This window comes from Stegostoma tigrinum, chromosome 3, assembly GCF_030684315.1.
Source record: "Stegostoma tigrinum isolate sSteTig4 chromosome 3, sSteTig4.hap1, whole genome shotgun sequence".
NCBI lineage: Eukaryota > Metazoa > Chordata > Chondrichthyes > Orectolobiformes > Stegostomatidae > Stegostoma > Stegostoma tigrinum.
Window position 1 is genome coordinate 55,999,198 of NC_081356.1, and position 24,869 is coordinate 56,024,066.

The following is a 24,869-nucleotide window of genomic DNA, read 5'->3' on the forward strand; positions in this document are numbered from 1 at the left end:
GGGATAGCTGATATCCCAGAGAATAACTTGAAATTTCTCCCTGGGTACTTGAGGTTCGAGGTGTTAATGTAACATGCTTTGGACTGTAAAGCTCTTAGATAAAGCATGGATAGGGTGCATGACAAGGGACTATGGTGTGGATTTCAAAACTACGGTGCTTTTTTTTTAACGTGAGTCGAGAAAGATTCAAAAAGGACGAGGAGCTTTTTTTTATACAGAGTGCTTCCCGTGTGGAATGAACTTCCAGAGAAAGATGTGCATGCAGGAACAGTTACGTTTAAAAGACATTTGGACAAGTTAATGAATAGGAAAGTTTTGGAAGGATGTTAGTTGAGCGCAGGCACGTTGGAGTAATTTAGTTGGGAAACATGGCCACTGTGGGCTACTTCGATCAAAGGGTCTGTTTCCTTTGACTCTATAAAAGCGTACATTACATATATCACTTCAATTGCGTCCTGAACAGAACATCTCCACTGGGATCGTTGGTTAAAACGCGGGGCCGTGTAACCAGGACTCAATCTTTGATTGGTAGTATTTTGCGGTTCCTATGGCAACGGCGTGTGATTGACAAGTGGTGTTTCAATATTTGAACGTTTGCAGCCCAACCGCCCTCATCATGACAGGTTACTGTGACTGTGTATCCTGCAGGGATGGAAACATTCTTTTTGGAGAACGCATTCATTTTGTTCGGTATATTTGCTGTTTGTAATATTTTTCTACAAGTAACGAAATGTCTGAAGTATTTGGTACTTACCAAATGGGTTGGAGTGCCGGATTCGTTTTTCCAATCATTGGGCGGATGGGCAGGTAACTTGTTCCGCTTACGCTCCATTCTAATACCGCTGTAAATTTTCGAAGCTTGCACATATCTTTGCAGGTGAAAAGTTTCGAAACACAAGAACGGATCCCAATTGAAATGATCAACTTGTTATAATTAGCATAACTTTTTATGTTAAATATTTGCATTTCACTGAGACAGGGTGTTGTGAGGAAAGTAGAGCATTATTGAACAGAAAGTTTTGAATTCTACTTGCTCTGAAATACAGACTAAATTCTAGTCGATCTGGTAGGAATGTCTCTTGGAAGAAGAACAAGGTGTTTTCCAGGACCTGACTGGTATTTATTTCTTAAACACCGAAAACCAGATGATCTGTTTATTATATTAATTGTTGTTTATGGAAGATTGTCGGACTTCTGATCTTGTGGAAATTAGTCTGCAACTTTATTCTTTTCTGATACAGTGAATGCATAATAGATATAAATGACTGTCAACCAACATTTTCGTATAATTCTTTGACTTTTTAAATACACAGTAAGCTCTGAAAATGATAAACTAAAGTAAGCCTAATTCAGTTCAGGGACTGCCACACCTCAAAGAGATCAGACTCAGTCCTCAATGGGAGGCACCAAAGCTATCTGAATCCTGGAATAAAACACAACGCGGCTGCCGTGAATCTACTTCTCCGATTTTGTTCTCCTCCCATATAGCTCGTACAGCATGGAAACAGACCCATCGGTCCAACTTGACCCTACTGACCAGATATTCTAAATTAATCTAATTCAGTTTTCTAGTATTTGGCCCATTTCCCTCCAAACTCCAAACAATGTACCCATCCAGCTGTCTTTTTAATGTTATAATTGTACCAGCCTGCAGCATTTCCTCAGGCGGTTCATTCCTTACATGCATCACCTTCTGTGGGAAGCAGTTGCCTTTAGATCCCTTTTAAACCTTTTCCTTCTCATTCTTTTACCTATGCCCTCTAGTTTTGGATTCCCCTACCCTGGGGAAAAGACCTCTCCACTATTCACCCTATCCATGCCCTTCAAGATTATAAACTTCAATAAGCTCACACCATAGCCTTTGATGCTCCAGGGAAAATAGCATCTCCCTTTAGCTCAAACCCTCCAACCCTGGCAACACCCTTGTAAATATTTTCTGAATCCTTTCCAGTTTCACATCTTTTCTATAGCAGGAATACACTGTTCCAAAAGTGGCCCAACCAATGCCCTATACAGATGCAAGATAACCTCCCAAATCTGATACTCAATGCACTGACCAATAAAACCAAGTATACCAATTGCTTTTTTCACTATTCTGCCTATCTGCGATTCCACTTGCAAGGAACTATGAACCTGCACCCAAAGTTCTACACTACCCAAGATCTTACCATTAAATGTAAAAGTCCTGCCCTGACTTGCTCTACCAAAATGCAGAATTCATTTAACTCAACTTAAATTTTGTGGAATTTCTGTCTTCTCTGTTTCGCTCCCTAATTTGCTTATGGTACTGTTGACAGACGTTTCAAGGATGTTTCATCATTGGCCACATCATTGTCATCCTCACAATCAGCAATGAAGCAATATTTCTGGGTAATGGGGAGAGTCCAGAAGGTACTTTGTAGTTGGTTCCACGCCATTAGAATTGAAGTACTGCTACTATACAGTCTTTCAGGATCAGTGATGATTTGCTTCATCTCTGTCTGATGTGTTCTGTACTGATGGGAAATTCAATGTAGGATACATAGACTCTGGGGCAGGTGGTACCTGAATGCTAGGCAACATGGATTGTTTGGAGATTCGTATGCTCCATGCGATGTCTTGACTGAATGTCTGTAATTTCTCGATGAGGCCTCTTGATATGTTAGGTGTTTTTCTGAATGCACCTTCTCCATTTTGGTCATTCATGAATCAAGGGTTCCCATGAGTTGATGAAAATATTTTAATATCTGCAAGCATGTTTTGGGTACACCTCTTAAGCATTTTTGCAATCCTTCCATGAGTCTCCTGATGCAGCTGAGTTCCAATTAGAACAGTTGTTCCTGAAATCTAATGTCTGGCATGCATGCGACACAACATATCCTATTAAGTATTTTTATCTTCAGTGATTAATGCCCTGATATTAGGCAAGTTGACTTTTCAGATGGTGCTGCTGTTGGACTACCTCTCTGCCACAGGATTTGTACTGTTCATCTCCATGCAAAATGATTTATTCTTCCTAGTTGTCAAACGAGTGCTGAGCAGGCACATCACGATTCTCTTAGACTCATACAGAAAACAGGAGGGAGGTTAATCTTATTCTATACAAACTTCATTAGTTTGTACTTTGAAAACACTTGAAACTGCCATGATTTTCTGTTCCTTGTCCTTCTTTAAAAATGTTTTAAATAGTTTATATTACCCTCCCTTATTATTCTTACCAAAATTAATACCTTTGTGCTTCTTTGCATTAAATTTCAGTTGCTAGGGTTCTGCCCAGTCTGACTTCCTGCTCCTGAAGATGACTATGTTCTTAGCTGTTTACTAAATTCCAAGTTGGATGATATCCTGAATTTGACCATAATTTCAATATATACCAAAGGTGTACAAAATATTCAGGTTTATAAGTATAAACATGGGGTGTGGAATTTGATCATTTAACACGCCTTCCAAATATGATATTGAAGTTCTAGATATGTTTATGAAGAATGCCAAAATTGCTGCACGCTATGGATATGAACCAGTGAAGGACTGTAGAAGTGGCAGTACATAGATAAATTTCTTCTCCTCACCCCTCCCACCCCAATCCACAGAATGCAGATCTTTTCAAGTACTGGTTAGTGCCAGCTAATAAGGAGAAGACTTTGAGGAGATTTGGTAGAGATGATCAACATCATCCAAGTTTTGAGAGAGTAAATACAGAGAAACTGTTTCTGTCTCAGAAAGGTTTATATCCAGTAATATAATATTGAGGTAACTGACAACAGAAACATTCCCTTATCTTTTCAATTAAGAACCCACTTGTGAGAATAGGAAAATCATAAATACAGTTGGTAGCAACAACAGTGGGAGATGAGTGACAAAGAGAGCAAAGCAGAGTAAAGGCAGATGGGGAAATTCTACATCCTGAAGAAAAAGCTTCTGAAGTGATTAGATGGACATGAGACAGTAACACTACAGAAGTGTTATAATGAAGCAAGAGACAGCATGACTACTGACATAAACATATGAGAGCTAAAGTTTGTGAATAGTTAAAACACAATTGGTAAGTGGGATGGGTACTATAGAAAGTTGGTTGAGCACTTGCTGAACAGGAATCTGGTGAAACAAGACGTGTAGGAAGACGTTCCTTTGTGTTTCTTCTGTTCTTTTCACTCCCTCCTTTTTACAGGTCTTGTCTTGATCTTCCTCTCCTGACATCTTGTTCTGTATTACCCATACCATTAAAAAATCTCAGATCTTTACTTCATCGTCAGCTGCAGCAATCATCCCAGCAGTTTCAACATCCATCCCAATTCATCACGCTCATTTTCCAAATTGATTGATTTATTGTCACGTGTATTGAAGGACAATGAAAAGCTTTGTTTATAAGCAGTTTCGGCAGATGGTAAGCAAGGATGTACAGATCAGAGGTTGCAAGAAGACTTAGAGGCATACACAGGGCATGCGCTAGGCGAGATCAGCATTATTTGAGGCTAGACAGTCCATTTGTCAGTCTAATAATGGCTAGGAAGAAACTGTTCCTGAACTTGCTGGTGCATGTGTTCAGGCTTCTGTGTCTTCTGCCTCATGGAACACCTTGAGGAGATCATAACTGAGGTGCAATGGGTCTTTGTCGATGTTGACATCCTTTCTGCGGCAGCGGACTGTGTAAATGAAGTCCGTGGATGGGAGTTTGGCTTCTGTGATGGTCTGGACTATGTATGCCACCTTCTGTAGTGTCTTACAGTCTTGGGCAGAGCAGTTGCCATACCAGGCCATCATGCACCCGGACAGTATGTTTTCAATAGTGCATCTGTAGAAGTTGGTGAGTGTCCTTATGGACATGCCAAATTTCTTGAGCCGCCCAAGGAAGAAGAAGCGTTGTTGTGCCTTTTTGACCATCACATCTACGTAGGACCTTCAGGACAGTCTGTTGGTTATTGTCATGCTGAGGAACTTGATGCTCTCCACCCTCTCGACCTCAGTTCTGTTGATGTAGATGTGGGCATGTTCTTCTCCTTTCTGAAGTCAATGATCAGTTCTTTAGTTTTGCCGACGTTGAAAGAGAGGTTGTTCTCATTGCACCATGTCACCAAGCTCTCTACCTCCCTCCTATATTTTGACTTGTCATTATTAGATATTGCTTTATTACGGTGATGACATCAGTGAACTTGTAGATGGTGTTCGTTCAAAACTTGATAACACAGTCATGAGTGTACAAGGAATGCAGTAGGGGCTGAGGACACATTCTTGGGGGGCTCCAGTGTTGAGAGTTATTGTGGAGGAGGTGCAGTTACCTATCTTCACTGATAGCAGTCTGTGAGTCAGAAAGCTGAGTATCCAGTTGCAGATTGTGGAGCCGAGACCAAGGTCCTGAAGTTTTGAGATCAGTCTGGAGGGGTAGTGGCATTGAAGATGGAGCTGTAGTCAATGAGCAGGAGTCTGACGTAGGTGTCTTCGTTGTCCAGATGTTCCAGCAATGAATGCAGGGCTGGGCATATGATGTCCGCTGTGGCCCGGTTACATTGGTAAGCAAATTTTTGGAGATTGAGGCAGGCTGGGAGACTGGAGTTGATGTGGGCAATGACCAGCCTCTCAAAGCATTTTGTGATTATTGTGGTCAGGGCCATTGGGTGGTAGTCATTAGGACACGTTGTGTGTGCTTTCTCAGGTACGAGGATTGACTGCTGTCCAGTGCTTTCTTAATTTTTCTCTTCTCAACCCATGGTGCAACCAACCACTTTGCATGGCCTCACAATTTATACTCTGCCAATCACAGATAAGGCCACCTATACTCAATGCTTTGCATTGTTTAATGCGTACATCCTCCTTCCCCCTTCCAGTCCTCACGTATAGCTGTGCTTTTGAATCTTGACTGTCCGACATTTCACCCTCTCTTGACCAATTTTTCTACAATTACTAATTTACTCAACTATATCCTCACCTTCACCATTACTCTATCTCACCTTGGTAGGGCCCTCATATCCACCCCTTATGTCCAAAGCATTCAGAGGGTTTAGTCATTTACCCCTAACACATCTGATTAGACGCTAATACAATATAAATTCTTGCTGTCTATTCTGAGTTCATCCTAGAATATAAAAATAACCCCAAGTTTCTGTTCTGTACTAAAATCCATACTCTTAAACAGCTATCCCTTGCTTTCTATTGCTAACACCTCCAATAGGTGCAAAAATCATGAATTGCTTTGGCACTGAAATTGATACTATCTGCTCAGCTCACTCTGCCACCTGTCTTTCTTCTCTTAGTCTGATGGGCTAAATTTCCCCAAAGATTCACCCTTTCCCTAGCCCTGAACCCCCACATTTTCTTCTGTCTTCCTTGATCTCTTCTGTGATCTCAACTTGCTTTTGTGACCCACCACCTACTCCCTGGACCCTATTCCCATAAAACAGCTGACAGTCTCACTTCTTGGTTCTTCTGTTAGTTGATGAAGTTAATGATTCACCCTTCTCAGGTATTGCCCCTCTCCTACAAAAATCAACCTTGACCTCACTGGCATTGCAAATGACCGCCTGAACACCAACATCTCTTTTCTCTTAAATCCTTGGTAATCTTTCACAGAACCTCTCCAAGCATGTTTCCATCCTTGCAACCATAGAAAAGCAGCTTTTATCAGAGTGATAACAATGTCCTATGCAACTGAGAAAAGCAAATGTTCTCATATCAACTGTTTTCCTAAAAAGAAGTTATTGTAGGGAATGTGGAGATTGCTGCCAAGGCCAGCAATTTGTTACCTAACTATAGTTGCATATGAACAGATAGACTCTTAGACCTTTTCAGATGGCAATTAGGAGTCAACTACATTACTATATGTCTTGAGCCCATCCAGGCCTGATCGGGCAAAGATAGAAGATTTTCTTCACAAATAGAAATGCTTACTGCCTTTTACATGATTGATCACACAACTCCCTACTCCAACACCTCTCCATTACAGTTTTGGAGAAGATTCGTAGCTTGGGTTGTGGATGAGACTGTGTAATCTTGCTCGCTGAACCCTTGTGTTTAATTCATAGAATCAAACAATCCCTACAGTGTGGAAATAGGCCCTTTGGCCCAACAAGTCCACACCGACACTTGGAGCATCCCACCTTGACCTAACCCCCCATAACCCACCTACTATAAGCAGTTTAGCATGGCCAATCCTGCACATCTTTGGACAGTCAGAGGAAACCACCTCACCTGGAGGAAACCCGCACAGACAAGGGGAGAATGTACAAACTCCACACAGACAGATACCCGAGGGTGGAATAAACTTGGATCCCTGGTGCGGTGACGCAACAGCGCTAACCACTGAGCTATGCTGCCCAAAGGGATGTGAGGGACCATTCTAATTCTGTGTTAAATCCATCAACTTGTGATGATTTAGCATCTTCGAGACCTTGGACAAAAGGTATTTCTGAGTTTCCAGAGTGTGCTTACAATGTGTTTCTTTTGGCAGTGGAGATGCATGATTTTAAATTTCAATCATTTAGAAAAATTGATTAAATTCTGTTTAAATAATTATCATAATTATATTTGTTTTCAGTCATCACTGGTGGAACAGATGGCATTGGAAAAGCATTTGCACATGAGGTGAGATGCTGCCATTAACTTTTCTTATTGGATAAATGGCAAACATTAGTTGCTTATTTTGGATATTTGTTGTTTTCTAAACTTATTTATGTTAAAGTTATTGGCATGTATCAAAATTATTTAGTCCTTGGTTTGTGATGTCTGAAAATTATTTCTGTGATGCTCAGGACCACTTTTCTTTAATTCATGCATGGGATTGGGCTTCACTGCCTGTCCCTTATTACCCTGGGGAAGGTTGTGGTGAACTGTCTTTTTGAATTCCTGTACCGTAGGGATGTTAGGGAAGGAGATCTGAAATTTTGATCCAGTGACCGTGAAAGAAATGATATACTTCGAAGTCAGGGTGGTATTTTGTGGCTTGGAGGGAACCTTTTGAATAGTGATGCTCCCAAGCATCTGTTGCTGTTGTCCTTCTAGAAAGTAGTGGTTATGTACTTGGAAGATATTATTGAAAGAGCCTTGTTGAGTTGCTGCAATAAATCTTCTATTTGTTATACACTGCTGCCTCGGTGAATCGATGGCGAAAGGAATAAATATTGAAGGTAATGAATGGGATGCTAGCCAAGGGGACTGAATGGTCTTAAGCTTCTTGAGTGCTGTACCCATCTAGCTATACCCATCCAGCCAAGAGCAACATATTCTATTATACTCCTGACTCGTGCCTTGTACATGGTGTGAAGTTGTTGGGGAGACAAGAAGTGGGTTATTGCTGCAAAATTCGTAAGCTCTGATCTGCTCTTGTTGACAAGTATTTATATAGCTTGGTTGCATCGGTTTGTCACCAATGGTAATTCTTGCTGTACTGATAGTTGGGAAATTCAGGTTTGGTAATACCGATATATATCAAGGGAAAATAGTTAGAATTCTCTCTTGTTGAAGATGACCACTGCCTGGCGCTTGTCTGGTACAAATGTTACTTGCTACTTATCACCCCAAATGTTATATATGTCTTGCTGAATTTAGGCATAAATTGTTTCAGTATCTGAGGTATCACCTATGGTGCTGGACATTGTGGAATCATTCCCACTTCTGATCTTATGATGGAGGAAAGGTCATTGATGAAGCAGCTGGTTGGGCCTAGGAATCTAGCCTGAGGAATTCCTGTAGAGATGTCCTGGAGCTGAGATGCTTGACATCCAAAAATCGTTCTCCTTCATTTAGGAATGACTTTAACCACTGAAGTGTTTTTTCCCTGCTCCCCATTGACTTCAGTTTTGCTCGGGTTTCTTGATGCTGTCTTCAGTCAAATAGGGCCTTGACTTCAAGGGCAAGCATTCTCATCTTCATTCTCTCAACCATCTCATGGTTGAAAGTCTGGTCATATGTTTGAACCTAGAGAGTATTTAGAGAGACTAGATAGATTAGTAATAGACTAAATGCCTTGAAGGCAGGCACACAAGATTATTTTATACCAGTGGTTTCATGTCTGAAATTTATGGTCTTGCTCAACAGTCTCTACATGCATGCTCTGATCTGTCCTCATCTGTGTCAAAAACTAAAATGTTGATTCTGAAAATTTCAAGTTTGGTTTTGAGATCACACCTTATTGAACATATCGTGAAGTGAATACAACTCTGACATCTTTTTTTCTCTCTCTGCCTGATTTAATTTGATTTGTTCTCTATTTTGTAAACACCTGTGGTGGGAAATAATGGGTGCTTGGCACTTTACTGTGGACACCAACATTTAAAACAGAAATGAAATTATCTTTCCTAGAGCACTGAACCTAACCAACCACTATCCAGGAACAGCAACTCATATTCCGCCTGGGAACCCTGCAGCCATATGGTATCAATGTGGACTTCACCAGTTTCAAAATCTCCCCTTCCCCCACTGCATCCCTAAACCAGCCCAGTTCATCCCCTCCCCCCACTGCACCACACAACCAGCCCAGCTCTTCCCCCCCACCCACTGCATCCCAAAACCAGTCCAACCTGTCTCTGCCTCCCTAACCGGTTCTTCCTCTCACCCATCCCTTCCTCCCACCCCAAGCCGCACCCCCAGCTACCTACTAACCTCATCCCACCTCCTTGACCTGTCCGTCTTCCCTGGACTGACCTATCCCCTCCCTACCTCCCCACCTATACTCTCTCCACCTATCTTCTTTACTCTCCATCTTCGGTCCGCCTCCCCCTCTCTCCCTATTTATTCCAGCTCCCTCTCCCCTTCCCCCTCTCTGATGAAGGGTCTAGGCCCGAAACGTCAGCTTTTGTGCTCCTGAGATGCTGCTTGGCCTGCTGTGTTCATCCAGCCTCACATTTTATTATCTTGGAATTCTCCAGCATCTGCAGTTCCCATTATCTCTCAACCACTATCCTGATTGTTTCAAGGCATGTGTAATATTGCATGCTGCATCATGAAAGAATGCATGCATGAAGGAGTTGAGAATCACTGTCATGGGACTGATCACACTTGCAAAGACTTTTCAGATCACATTTCTTGAACTTGTATCTGATAGAGTCTGGGTCAACAAAATTAAAAGCAGTTTCAGGGCTGTGTAATATCACCGCATGTAACATATAGCAGAAGGCAGATGTGTGGAAACATTACACCAATTTGTTGATGTATCAACCTTGTCTGCATCTCCTTGCAGGCAAGGTTCAATGTTGTCTCATTGGAAATGTCATGGCAGTGTTGTTCATGAGTTCCATGTGCAGCGTCATCTGATTACGTAGTCATAGAAACATAGAAAATAGATACAGGAGTAGACCATTCAATATGATCATGGCCGATTGTGCAATCTCAGTCCATTTCGGCTTCCTCCCCATACCCCTTGATACCTTTAGCTGCAAGAGCCACATCCAGCTCCCTCTTGAAGGGATCTAATGAACTGGCCCCAACAGCCTCCCTCGGGAGAGAATTCCACAAGTTCACAACTCTCTGAAATTCTTCCCAATCTCAGTCCTGCATGGTTTACCCCTTATTCTTAGACTGTGCTCCCTTGCTCTGGACTTACCCAACATCGGGAACATGCTTTCTGCATTTAGCCTGTCCAGTCCCATTAGGATTTGATATGTTTCTATGGGATTCCCACCTCATTCCTCTAAATTCCAGCGAATACAAGCCCATTTCATCCAGTCTCTCCTTACACATTAGTCCTACTATCCTGGGAATCAATCTGGTGAATCATCACTGGATCCCTCAATAGCAAGAATGTCCTTTCTCAGATTAGGAGACCAAAACTGCACACAATAGGCAAGGTGTGGCCTCATCAAGGCTCTGTTTAACTGCAGCAAGACATCCTTACTCTGATACTCAAATCCTCTCATTATGAAGGCCAGCATGCCATTAGCTTTCCTCACTGCCAACTGCACCTGAATGCTATCCTCCGTGACTGTTCCACCATGACACCCAGGTTTTGTTGCACCTCACCTTCTCCTAAACTGCCATCATTCAGATAATCATCTGCCTTCCTGTTTTTGTGACCAAAGTTGAAAACCTCACATTTATCCACATTATATTGCATTTGCCAAGTATTTGCCCACTCAGCTAGTCTGTCAAAGTTACCCTGCAGCTCCTTTGCATCCTCCTCACAGTGCACATTGCCACCCAGCTTAGTGTCATCTGCAAATTTGGAGATGTTGCATTCAATTCCTTCATCCAAATCATTGATGTATATTGTGAAGAGCTGAGGTCCCAGCACTGAACCCCACGCATCACTGCCTGCCACTCTGTAAAGGACATATTTATTCCAACTGTCATCCTTCCCTCTGCCAATCAGTTCTCTATCCATGACTATACATTACCTCCAATACTATGAGCTTAGATTTTCCTTACTAATCTCTTGTGTGGAACCTTTTCAAAAGCCTTTTGAAAGTCCAGATGTGCAACATCTACTGATTCACTATTGACTACTGGTCACATCCTCAAAAAAATTACAGAAGATTTGTCAAGCATGATTTCTCTTTAGTAAATTCATACTGACTAGAACCAATTCTGACACTGCTTTCCAAATGCTCAGTTATTACATCCTTAATAATTGACTCCAGCAATTACCCCATGATCAATGTCAACCTAACTGGTCTATAATACACCACTTTCTCTCTTCCTCCTTTTTTAAAGAGTGGAGTTACATTAGCAACCCTTCAGCCCATTTGGAACTCTTCCAATGTCTACAGAATACTGGAAAATGATTACCTATGCATCTGTTATTTCTAGGGTCACTTCCCTTAGTGCGCTGGGATGTAGAGCATCAGGTCCTGGAGACATATTGGGTTTTAACCCCATTCATTCCCCCAATACCATTTCCTGATGAATAAGGATTTCCTTCAGTTCCTCCTTGACCATCGATCGCCAGCATTATTTGTATCCACATTAGTGAAGACAGATCCAAAGACTGTCAAGTTTGAGGGCTGATGCTGGGCCTCTGTGTGAACAGAATTCCTTTCTGCTTCATTTTGGCTCATCAGTTCCCAATCTCCACTTATTCTCAGCTAAATCTTCAAAGGCTAGAAGTGACTTTTCAGGCTCAGAATGTTTTACATTTTTGTTACACTATTGTGACACCCCTATGTAATTGGTTCCTTCTCTTTAAGTTTCTTGAGCTTGCAATTCTCCTGTCTCAGCACAAATTCACACTTAGACCCATCCAGGTCTTCAGTTAGTCCTGTAATAATTATTTCAATTAAATACCCTCTGAATTAAGCACAAGCCCCAGCAATGACTTTGAAGGATATGCACTGGTTCGTAAACTTATTGAACCATTTGACTGGTAAAATTCACACCTGTTGTCTTTCAATGCACTAATGCTGTCCAGTGTTTCTTTACCCTACAGTTTGCAAAGTGTGGTCTAAATATTGTACTTATCAGCAGAACTAAGGAAAAGCTAATAAAAGTTGCAGATGAAATTGGTAAGATAGTTATTTCCTATTATTAATTATTGTTTTCTTTTTGTAGTTATACATCACAGTTGGGAATTTCTTTACTGCATTTTCACAGTGACTTTGAAAAATTACCAGAAACTCTGGATAAATCACAAAAGGGAAAATAGCAGCTTAGATTGGAATTACAGCAACGAGACTGTCTATTCAATCCAATGAATTCTTTGACAGCATTTATCCTCTGCTAGATCCTTCTCCCATATTTCCTCAGCTGAATCCATAATCAAAGACCTCCGTTCCATTCTTCTTCGCATGCTCGTCTACATTTTGTGAAATGTATTTATACTGTTTACTTCAACTACTCCCTCTGGTATGGCGTTCCAAATTTTTACTAGTCTTTCGAAGAAGAGTCTTTTAAAAACGAATTCCCTGCCGTATTTCTTGGTAACTGTCTAATATTGCTGGGATGTTCTTTTCCTAATCCCTGCAACAGGGAATATTCCCTTTGGATCTCGCATTGTCTGTCTGTATCTGTCATAAATTTAAAGGTCTACATGCATTATTCTAAGTGTGGTTGAACAAAATTTCCATAAATGTTTTGCATAATGTTCCTAACTTTTAATTCTGTCCCTCCAGAAGTACAACCTAGTGCTTGTGTTGCTTTTTCTTATGACCTTGCTAACCTGCCATGCAACTTAGTTGTGGGTGATTCATAGAGTACAAGAAGTGTTTGTAATGTTATTTTTGTTTAAGCTTTGTGAGCATATTTTTCACCAATAGTAGGAGCATCTAGAACTGTTTCTTTCTGTTACACTTCTTGTACAAAAGAATTAAAGTGGATTTGTTTTTGTGTTGCATGTATTGTGCAGATGTGGCAAAAGTAACAGATGCCCATAGTCTGCATAGGACTTTCAGTTTGGTTAGGGGTCCTTACGAGCTGGTCAGTGAGCTGCCAGTGTGAAACATTTATCCCAATAGACTGTTCAGTAATCTGAATGTAAAAGAAAAATGGATGGGTGGTTTAATGCAGTATTCCATTAGCAATACTTTAATGGAGATATCAGTGTTGGGAATGTAAAGAAACAGCAGGCAGAATAGTTGTAGAATGGCAATTGCATGAAAATTAAGTTTCTTGCATTTTTGGGTGATGTAACTAAGGTAGAAACATGTAGCCTTAGTGATGACATGCATATGAATTCAGACATTCATCTCAGATTCAAAGTTACAAGACACAAAATAATACCAATGTAAGTTCTAAGTCTACACAAAGAGTTGTATTTTATATTTTTTGTGTGGAAGGAGCAAAGTGTTAGAGTGACAGGAATAAGTTGGAGATAATGAGAAGAAAATAAAGGTCAGCCAACATTAGGAAAGAATTTTGGTAGATAAAAGCTCTAATATTATAATAGCATATTGTTTAGCTTATTGTTTGTTATATGCATAAATGATATACCCTATTGATGAAATCTGGGGGTGTGTGAAGCAAATTTGTGGACAACACCAAGATTGGTGGAGTGATTAACAGCGAAAAAGATGGCTATAGGTTACAGGAAGATGTAGATGGGTTAATCAGATGAGCCGATTGGGAAGGTAGTGGAGGCTGGAAACCTCACTACCCTTAAAAACAAAAAAAATTGAATGAGCACTTGAAATATCATAACTTTCAAACATATAGGATCAGTGCAGGAAATTGGGGATGAGTGTGACTTTAGTGGGGTCGTTACATTGGCACAGACTTGATGGGCTGAAGGAACTTTTCTGCACTGTATGAATCTATGAAAGTGATGGTAGGTTATTTTTGTACGGGAGGGGGTATTGTCAGATAATGGTTACTTCAAATAAGAATAACTGTGTTGAACTGATTTTTCAGAATATGGGCGTGTACTCAATACCAAACTTCTAGGAGCCCACATTAAGACCAATATATATTAATACCTGTGACCACTACATGCTTTCCATTCATTCACTGCCTCCCTGGCATGCGATATTTAAAGACGTTACTGTTATGTCTTCAGCAGCTACATCTGAATTCTACTTGCTTTGGCTAGTTGACAAGATACACAATAGAAGTTAGAAACATCAGCATATACAATCCTGAAATGTTTCAATTGGTCATACTTAAGTAATTAAATGTGTTACTTTTTTTTGTGAAAGTTCATTGAATTATGAATTGAATGCCTGTTTAATACTGTAAGTGTTTCCTTTTTTAATATATTGACAGAACAAGCATCTGGAAGAAAAGTAAAGACAATTCAGGTTAACTTTATTAAAAGGGACATTTACCAGCATATCAAGGAAAATCTGAGAGGACTTGAAATTGGGGTCCTGGGTAAGTAAATTAAGTTTTTTGATTAGTTTTGGAAGTTCCATTACATAAATCCTTACTTGATTATGGGGGCTGATTCTAACTGCAGGTCTCTTAGCACATGAAAGTATGTTTGAAATAATCAGATTCCGCCTCAACACACAACATGGCCAAATTGGCTTCATACCTCCACCATGCACTGAACCTAGTGTGTTACCTCAAATAAAAGAAACACTTGAGAGATTTGAGTTTTTTCTCAAGTTGGAAATGTAAATAAGTGATTAAATGAGGGCCTTGAAACTATGGAGAAATATGATAGGATTAATAGTGAAATTTACAGTAGTCTACATTAGCAATGGAAGTGCACAAATTTAAGAAAATTACACAAACCCTAAAGGGAAGTTTAATGAGTACCTTTAAAAGGTTCCTAGATTGTGAAATTCCTACACAAACTATTGTTATGGCTGAAACATCAAATAAAAATAACATTGTTATTTGTAAAGAGCTCAGAGACTCGTGCACAGCATCAGAGTTGGCAAGTTTCAATTTCGGAAGACCATTTGAATAAAGCAGTCCACACCTGTTGGATCAGATTTAAGCTCTGCAGTCCAGTCACATCCAGTTGTAATCAGTGGTGGACAGTTAAACAATTCACTGGAGGAGGAGGCTCCACTGATGTCTCTATCCTCAACGATGGAAGAACCCAACACCAAAGTGCAAAAGATAAGGCAAGCATTTGCAACAATCTTCAATCAGAAGTGCCAAGTGGAGTATCCATTCTGGATTCCTCCAGTTGTCACCAGTATTACAGATAACAGTCTTTAGTCAACTTGATTCACTCCAAGTGATATCAAGAAGCTTTTGGAGGCGGTGGATGCTGCAAAAGCTATGGGCCTTCACAATATTCTGGCTATGGTATTGATGACTTGTGCTGCAGAAATTGCTGCACTCCTCTAGCCATGCTCTTCCACTACAGTTGCAACAGTGGCCTCTTATTTGACAATAAAGCAAATTGACCACGTATATCATGTACACAAAAAGCAGGAAAAATCCAACCCAGCCAAATACCCTCATCAGTCTGCTCTCTATCATTAATAAAATGATAGAAGGTAACATCAACAGTGCTATCAAATATCACCTGCTTAACAATAACCTGCTCAGTGACACCCAGTTTGGGATCCCCCTGGCCTTCGTACAGCATTCGTTCAAACATGGACAAAATAGCTAAAATCCAGGGGTGAGGTGAGAGTGACAGTACTTGGCATCCAGACCGCAGTCGACCAAGTGCAGCATCAAGGAGCCCCAGCAAAATTGGAATGATAGGTATCGGGGGCAAACTCTCTGGTGGCTGGAGCCGCACCTGGCACATAGGAAGATAGTTGTGGTCGTTGGAGGTCAGTCATTTCAGTTCCAGGACATCTCAACGGGAGTTCCTTAGGGTAGTGTCTTCGGCCCAAGCATCCTCAGTTGCTTTATCAGTGATCTTCCCTCCAAAATAAGGCCTGAAGTGGGGATGTTCAGTGATGATTGCGCAATGTTCCACACATTCGCAACTCCTAATGTACTGAAGCAGTCCATGTTTAAATCCAATGAGATCTGGACAATATGCAGGCTTGGGCTGAAAAGTGCCAAGTAACATTTGCACCACACAAACCCTAGGAAATAATTGTCTCCAGTAGGAGACAATCTAACCACCACTCCTTAATATTCAATAGTCACTGAATCCCACACTATCAACATCCTGGGTGTTTCCTTTGACAGAAATTCAACTGGGCTAGCCACATAAACACAATGACTGCAAGAGCAGATCATTGGCTAAGAATACATGGCAAGTAACTCACCTCCTAATTCTTCAAAACCTGTCTGCCATCTACAAGGCACAAGTCAGGAGTGTGGTAGAATACTCCTCACTTGCCTGGGTGGGTGCAGCGCCAACAATGCTCACATAGCTTGACGCCATCCATGACAAAGCAGCCCGCTTTATTGGTACCACATCCACAAACATCCACCTTCTCCACCACCGACGCTCAGTAGCACCAGTGTGTACTATATACAAGATGCACAGCAGAAATTCACCAAAGTTCCTTGGATAGCACCTTCTGATCCCACAACCACTTCCATTTAGAAGGACAAGGGCAGCAGAAACATAGGAACACCACTACATGCAATTTCCATCCAAGCCATTTGCTCTACTAACTTGGAAATATATCACTGTTTCTGCACTATTGTTTGGTTGAAATCATGGAATTACCCCCCTCAGGGCATTGTGGACCAATCTATAGCATGTGAACTGCAGTAGTTTGAGAAGGCAGGTTGCCATCACCTTCTGAGTGGCAACCAGGCACAAGTAAATAAAAATAAGTTCTCCATGCAGCAACCAAGTATGAAACTAATATTATGGTAACAACGGTTACAATTGACCAGAGTACCACCACAACCAGCAATGCTAACTAGTCAGAATCACAATCTCTATCATCACACCTGCTAGCAATGCCAGAAATTGATGTGAATTCGCAACTAGTTTGCTGTATCTTTCAGAACCTTTTACCAGTTGTCTGTTGACCTTGACTAAGAACCAAGCAAAAAAGAACTTGGCTGAGCCAGATAACAAGTGTTTCAGAATGGGAATGTCATTATTGGATGAATGGAAGCTGGATTTCAGTCATTGTTATGGCGATAAGATGTAACTGAATGAAAATTATTGGAAGTAAACACTGCATCTAATGTTTCATTATATTTCTTAGGATGTTGCGTACCATTGAACTCAGTAATTCTGCTGAAGACAGTGAGAGACATTTCCTATTTTAATAGGTATTTTTAAAATTCTCAGCAAGAATTGATGCAAAAATAAAACAGACATTGAGAAACTTTTTTAGAAAACAGAATAATGAAGCAGATGCAAATAGAATATTGCTGCAGGTAGCAAGAATGATTTTGTGACCTTCAGCGAATATAATTAAATTTGGGAACAGTGCAAAGCTATTTTCATTTGTTTTAAGTGATTTTTTAAGTTATTTTGTATATTTAAAAATAAACATAAGTGCTTTCATTTTCTTATAGTGAACAATGTTGGAATAATGCAAAAACCAGACCCATGTAGGTTTCTTGAAATAAATGACATAGATAAGGTAATAACTTGTGTTTTTTTAGTGCCAGAATCTTGTCACTATAGTTTGAAATAACCGTTTACTGTTTGATGGATTCATAATTATCACACGTGACATCACTTTTTTTTAAAGTGAACATTTTATTAAACGGCAGCTGTGGGCCCAGGAGTGTTCAAGACACGAAAAATATTCAATGTAAACATGCATACAAAGTAATAGAAACATAAGGGAGCAGGTATACATATCACTATTCTACATTATTTACAGTATAAATCAACTTTGCTTCAAATAATACTTACTGGCAGACAGCCTTCTCACTTGCACCTTCAACTGACTACTTGGACATCGTAGCAATCACAATAATACAGTAATGTCCAGTATTTCAGGTATATAATTTTTGCTGGTTTGTTGAGAATGCTGGTTCATAAGGTGCCAGTAAATATGAAGTTGGCTGTCTATTCATGTTGAACTATGTGTAGCTATTTATGGGAAACTGTTGCTGTTAAAGTATAAAAGTACTAAGGCATGGGAAGAATTCTTTTTAATACATTTGTTTATATTTTGAAGCCAAGGAATTAACTAAATTGATTAGAAATTGATGCCAGTCAGCAGGGAATACATTGGTGTTGCATGGAATATCTGCTGCTGGACAAATGAGCAGCCAGTACAATGGACAGAAAAACCCAAAGGCCTTGCAATTTCAAAAGAGCCTCTTGCTAAACTGAGAACCCTCTGAGAAATGATAAGTGATTGAAGAGAGGGAGAGGTGCCTATGATTAGATTCTCTATGTCTAACTATTGGACTTGGAATTTTTTTGCTTTATAGTTTAATATTACTTTTCTTTTGTGGTTCGTGGGCCAATGGTTGTTGAGATGAGAGGTGGCGAAATTGACAGAGCTTTTGGAATCTGCCATCATTTATTTAGACGTGGCAGGTCAGTTGACAGTAGGGTTGTTGACTTGCTTGTCGTGGTGGGATGGAAGAAGGTTCCTACTAGGCTGGAAGGATAGGAATCCTTTAGTCCTCCTCCCCTTTCATTCATTTTCAGTTGCTCAAAATCACGTCTTATTGAGATAGAAAGGATGAATAATTGGATAAAGGTTTTTGATACCTGTAACGCAGCTGTAATCTGTGGTTTGGTGAATGGAGGAGAACCATTCAACATTGTTCAACATGATGTGGAAGTGGAGCAGTTGTTGTTATTGCTGAAATATTGAGATTTGAATTGACAGCAAGACAAAACGAAATCTTTTGCTCTCTGTGTAAGTAGCTCACAATTTGTTTCATTTACTGTTTACCATAATGATTTTAGTAAAATTTTATGTAGTTAAGATGGATTCACTAAAAAGCAATATTCTTTGATCAAACTCATTGCATTTTCTACAACTATATTAGTTATATGATTTTTAAAATTTTACTTGCACTTTCAGATGCACACGGGTTATTCTTAATTTCAAAAAAACTGCGAACTTCATCAACTGCAGTACTAACATCCTAAGGGACTGGATTAACTTCTGCCATTGAACAATGGTAAACTGAGTGTCATGTGGCCATTGAGAAGACAATCTGCTTTATGTTATTAGTTAAGCAATTATATTTTTTAAAATGTTATAAGGAAATTTGAATTAGAATTTACTATGTGGAAATTTAAATATCTATTAATCACTTGCAATCGTGCTGATTCCAATCTTAATGCATTATTTGCTCATTTTCTTTTTGTTTCTGCCCATTAGACTATCGATGATATGATCAGTGTTAATATGATATCTGTTGTCAAGGTACGTTGGCCAGTTTGAACAATTTTCTTTTCAACAGGCATGTGTGACATTAAGCACAGTTAAAGTGACATGGGACAATTCTCTTCATTTTTATTCTGTTCCTATGAAATGTGTAAATTTTACAAAAGAAAGACATTTGTAAACATTGAATCACAACTATGATGGTTTTCATTAAATAGGGGTCTTAGTATGTTATGTTACAAAACTGAAATAATTAGCATTCTTACACATAGATTTAATATACATTTTTACGAGCTGTCTTAATTGCATCACTAATAAAAATGCTGTCGGTGCATTAAAAAATATAATGCTATAAATTTGCAGAATTGGAAGGAAAAAGAACCTATGCTAAATTCAGTTTTTAGTGTAAATGGATGGCTTACTAAAGTTCCAAGAAGGTTATCCACATTTGAAGTTATAGCATAGGAGAAGGAGAAAACTTGCTTTCTTGCCTTACGAAACTGGCAAACTGTTCTTTTGGGATAATAAAATGTGAGGCTGGATGAACACAGCAGGCCAAGCAGCATCTCAGGAGCACAAAAGCTGATGTTTCGGGCCTAGACCCTTCATCAGAGAGGGGGATGGGGAGAGGGAACTGGAATAAATAGGGAGAGAGGGGGAGGCGGACCGAAGATGGAGAGAAAAGAAGATAGGTGGAGAGAGTATAGGTGGGGAGATAGGGAGGGGATAGGTCAGTCCAGGGAAGACAGACAGGTCAAGGAGGTGGGATGAGGTTAGTAGGTAGATGGGGGTGCGGCTTGGGGTGGGAGGAAGGGATGGGTGAGAGGAAGAACCGGTTAGGGAGGCAGAGACAGGTTGGACTTGTTTTGGGATGCAGTGGGTGGGGGGGAAGAGCTGGGCTGGTTGTGTGGTGCAGTGGGGGGAGGGGACGAACTGGGCTGGTTTAGGGATGCAGTAGGAGAAGGGGAGATTTTGAAACTGGTGAAGTCCACATTGATACCATATGGCTGCAGGGTTCCCAGGCGGAATATGAGTTGCTGTTCCTGCAACCTTCGGGTGGCATCATTGTGGCAGTGCAGGAGGCCCATGACGGACATGTCATCTAGAGAATGGGAGGGGGAGTGGAAATGGTTTGCGACTGGGAGGTGCAGTTGTTTGTTGCGAACTGAGCGGAGGTGTTCTGCAAAGCGGTCTCCAAGCCTCCGCTTGGTTTCCCCAATGTAGAGGAAGCCACACCAGGTACAGTGGATGCAGTATACCACATTGGCAGATGTGCAGGTGAACCTCTGCTTAATGTGGAATGTCATCTTGGGGCCTGGGATGGGGGTGAGGGAGGAGGTGTGGGGGCAAGTGTAGCATTTCCTGCGGTTGCAGGGGAAGGTGCCGGGTGTGGTGGGGTTGGAGGGCAGTGTGGAGCGAACAAGGGAGTCGCGGAGAGAGTGGTCTCTCTGGAATGCAGACAGGGGTGGGGATGGAAAAATGTCTTGGGTGGTGGGGTCGGATTGTAAATGGCGGAAGTGTCGGAGGATGATACGTTGTATCCGGAGGTTGGTAGGGTGGTGCGTGAGAACGAGGGGGATCCTCTTTGGGCGGTTGTGGCGGGGGCGGGGTGTGAGGGATGTGTTGCGGGAAATACGAGAGATGCGGTCAAGGGCGTTCTCGATCACTTGGGGGGGAAGTTGCGGTCCTTGAAGAACTTGGACATCTGGGATGTGCGGGAGTGGAATGTCTTATCGTGGGAGCAGATGCGGCGGAGGCGGAGGAATTGGGAATAGGGGATGGAATTTTTGCAGGATGTTGGGTGGGAGGAGGTGTATTCTAGGTAGCTGTGGGAGTCGGTGGGCTTGAAATGGACATCAGTTACAAGCTGGTTGCCTGAGATGGAGACTGAGAGGTCCAGGATGGTGAGGGATGTGCTGGAGATGGCCCAGGTGAAGTGAAGGTTGGGGTGGAAGGTGTTGGTGAAGTGGGTGAACCGTTCGAGCTCCTCTGGGGAGCAAGAGGCGGCGCCGATACAGTCATCAATGTACCGGAGGAAGAGGTGGGGTTCGGGGCCTGTGTAGGTGCGGAAGAGGGACTTTTCCAACTGGAGGAAGAGGTGGGGTTTGGGGCCTGTGTAGGTGGGACTTCTTTTTAAAGAAGGATGATTTCTGAACATCCAGTACACACACAATTATTTGACAGCATGCCAGGCATCATACTGTAGTGGATTTGTGCAACTTTTGCTGTTGCCTTAGTGACCTTGGAATCAGGAAGGGCATGTAATTATGTGGAATGGTAGTCATTTGGCACGCATGACAGTTTAAACTGTATGAACACTTGTTGCTTTGGAGTCAGGTACAGAGGTAGCTGTGACTCCTCAATTAATCAGACCTGATTGGGTGCCTGGACATCAGGAAATTAGGGCACCTGCTGAGGGCTATACCTCAACCATTGCTGCTGCTGTTCATTCTCCCTGTGATATCAACCCCACAGTGGCCTTGCCATTGCCTGAATGACTTGTGTTTCAGCACGCCTTCCCAACAAGAGATGGTGTAGGTCTCTCAGCATTTCTGAACTGGCAGGTGCGACTCAAAGCCACAAATAGGTGACGTCAAGTGGCTCGGGAAGAGTCATCTAGTAGCATGTAAATATTAGTCAATCTGAAATAGTGGGAGAAGTGGTGGCGCAGTGGTATAAAAATACACCTGGTTCACTAACGTACTTTAGGGAAGGAAATCTTACCCTTACAGTTCTTGTCTGGCTAGGCCTGCATGTGATCCCAGACCCACAGAAATGTGGCTCACTCTTAATTGCCCTCTGAAAAGGCCAAGCAATTTACTCAATTCAAAAGGCAACTAAGGATGGGCAGTAAATGCTGGCTTTACACAGGACACCCAGATCCCATGAGCATATATTAAGAAAGTTGCGAAGCATATATTCTTCCTCCCATAAACTAAAATACCTCTCACCCGACCAGATCCTGAGGTTAGTTCTAGTATTGTAACAAAGTTTACAATTCAATATCAACATTATTCAACATGATGTGGAAGTGGAGCAGTTGCTGTTATTGCCGAAATATTGAGATTTAAATTGACAGCAAGGCATAACTAAATCTTTTGATCTCTGTGTAAGTAGCTCACAATTTGTTTCGTGGCTCATGGGCCAGTGGTGGTTGAGATGAGAGGAAAAAATAATTTTATAGTCTGTTTTTAGTCGATTTCAATACACATTGCTAAATTCAGTCAAAAGACACACATTTCTGAAAAGATGACTAATGAGATGTATCTTGCTCATTTGCAGATGACCCAGCTTGTCCTGCCAAAAATGAAAGAGCGGTATGACTAAACTCGTTTTTCACAATCTGAGATATCTAATTAATCATTAATAGAAATCATGTTGTTTTTGCTATCAATGTACTGTAATAACCATCCATATATTTGAAATAACCTCGATAGAAGTTATTGGCAATTACAGCTGACATCACTAAAAAGACTAAATTTAATTTGCAGTCCAGTTTTTTTGTGAAAACCATTAATGGTCCCCTGGAGACCAAGAACTTGAATAAATCAAACTTCCAAAATAATCTCAGTGGAGGAAAGCAATAAACAAGAGTTCATTTTTAAAACTTTTTTAATGTAACAGTGAAGTCAAAATCAACAAAACAAAACATTGAACTAACAGTGAATTGCATTCATTAGAAACCAAGGGCAGTCTCATTGTCTGTCAAATGTGCATGCTTGTCTGTTACAATTTAATTCATCTGTCACTATCTGATTATTAAACAATCTTCAACAATCACTTTATTTCATTCAAAATCCACAGATATCAATTATCTGCCCTCCTTTGCCCCCTCTTTTACTTAGCTCTGGACAGTTCTGATGTTATTGCTTTCCAGAGATCCCTTCACCTGACATATCAATATTCCACGATGCCGGCAGAGTAGGGCTCCTGAGTTGGAGCGCATCTGCTCTGGAGTTTTTCTTTCTTCTTTCTTTGCATTTTTCTTTTTTTTTGAAGTTTGTTCTAGTTTTGTTTTCTATACTTAACTTCTGGAGGGAGCTCAGTTGTGGATACAGCAATGGCAGCGGCTGGAGGCCCATCCTGGAATTTGATGGTTGGCCATGAGGCGGTCGGCGTGTCCGGGCAAGAACTCTGGTGGTTGGTGGCATATTGGAAATGGCTGGCGGCCTGGAATGGCATTAGAGTGAAACTCTGGCGGCCTGTGGTGAGGGAGTTGGTGAGCCAGGATGGCAGTCAGTGGTGACATGGCAGCACAGATGCATAGGGATTGAGAGATCGCGCCCAGCATGGGGGAGAGATCAAGCGCTTATGGGGAAAGCCTAGCGTGGAGTGACTGCAGGACCATGACTACAGAAGGACTACAATTTGGAACTTTTCACTTTATTTCTTATTTCTAGTTTTTCTTAATATAAAGTAGTAATGTTGAAGTATTAACTTATTTCTTTATTTTTCTACATTTCACATAGGATTTTGTACCTAGATATCTTTTACCTAAGGTGGCGCCGTGAACGGTGACATTGTAAACTTTTCATTGTACTCCCCCATCCTTGTACTTAAGTTTCTGTGATAATAAAACCTAATTCTAAATTCAGTAACACGGCATGGTCAACTCCAGTAAAAACCAAGCTCTTCAGGCCTTCCTGGACAGCTTTTCATTTTTATTCTTTACACCAGGCTCACGCAAACAGGGAAGGATTTAATAAGAAAAGCACAGCAGGACTGGGACCATGTCCTAATCACTTGTCAGGAAATAACATGCAGTTACGTGGCAGGGCAGACAACTGACTCAAGTCCAGGTAGGGAATTGACCTCGGCAAATATCAGCAGGCAGGGAAAACAGGATTCAAATGGTATAAGTAGTCATCCACCTACAAGGCCATTGAAAAACTTACACACAACTCGCAGTCTTCATATTCCTTATCTCCTTCCACCTTTTCACCCTGCCACTGAATTCCAATCAGCACAGTTCTGAACCGCTAATATAACAATCCCTCCATACCACCTATCAGCATAGTAAACATTGTCTACACTGACTCCAATGCAGTAATGTAAATGGTCCTATATAAGGAATCCAAACCCGTTCACAGTATTCCTGCAGTGGCCTGACTTGTAGCAAATCATTCCTCGAATATTTTAAATTATATTAAAGGCGAACACTCCATCTGCATTCCTATTATCTGCTGAATTTGGACGCTGGCTGAAATAACTGTACAAAGGCTGGTATCCTGCACCAAGTCACCCTTTATTTACTTGTGTACAGTACACGGGCAGTGGTCGGCCAGCTCAGAGTCATTCGCCTAACTGTGGAGATTCTAAATCTCCTGGTTATAATTTTAATCG

The 24,869-nt window shown here is 41.1% G+C and overlaps 1 protein-coding gene across 1 annotated transcript in view; it reads left to right on the forward strand.

Annotated features, from left to right (window-relative positions):
* Nucleotides 1-631: 631 nt before the first annotated feature.
* The window catches only part of hsd17b3 (hydroxysteroid (17-beta) dehydrogenase 3), a 68,807-nt gene continuing 44,569 nt past the window's right edge, over nucleotides 632-24,869 (forward strand). The window contains exons 1-7 of the mRNA XM_048528096.2: nucleotides 632-807; nucleotides 7,508-7,554; nucleotides 12,329-12,404; nucleotides 14,596-14,703; nucleotides 17,740-17,807; nucleotides 19,521-19,565; nucleotides 22,809-22,843. Coding sequence (XP_048384053.1) covers nucleotides 651-807; nucleotides 7,508-7,554; nucleotides 12,329-12,404; nucleotides 14,596-14,703; nucleotides 17,740-17,807; nucleotides 19,521-19,565; nucleotides 22,809-22,843 — 536 coding nt within the window. The 5' untranslated portion in view covers nucleotides 632-650. The remainder of the gene's footprint in view (nucleotides 808-7,507; nucleotides 7,555-12,328; nucleotides 12,405-14,595; nucleotides 14,704-17,739; nucleotides 17,808-19,520; nucleotides 19,566-22,808; nucleotides 22,844-24,869) is intronic.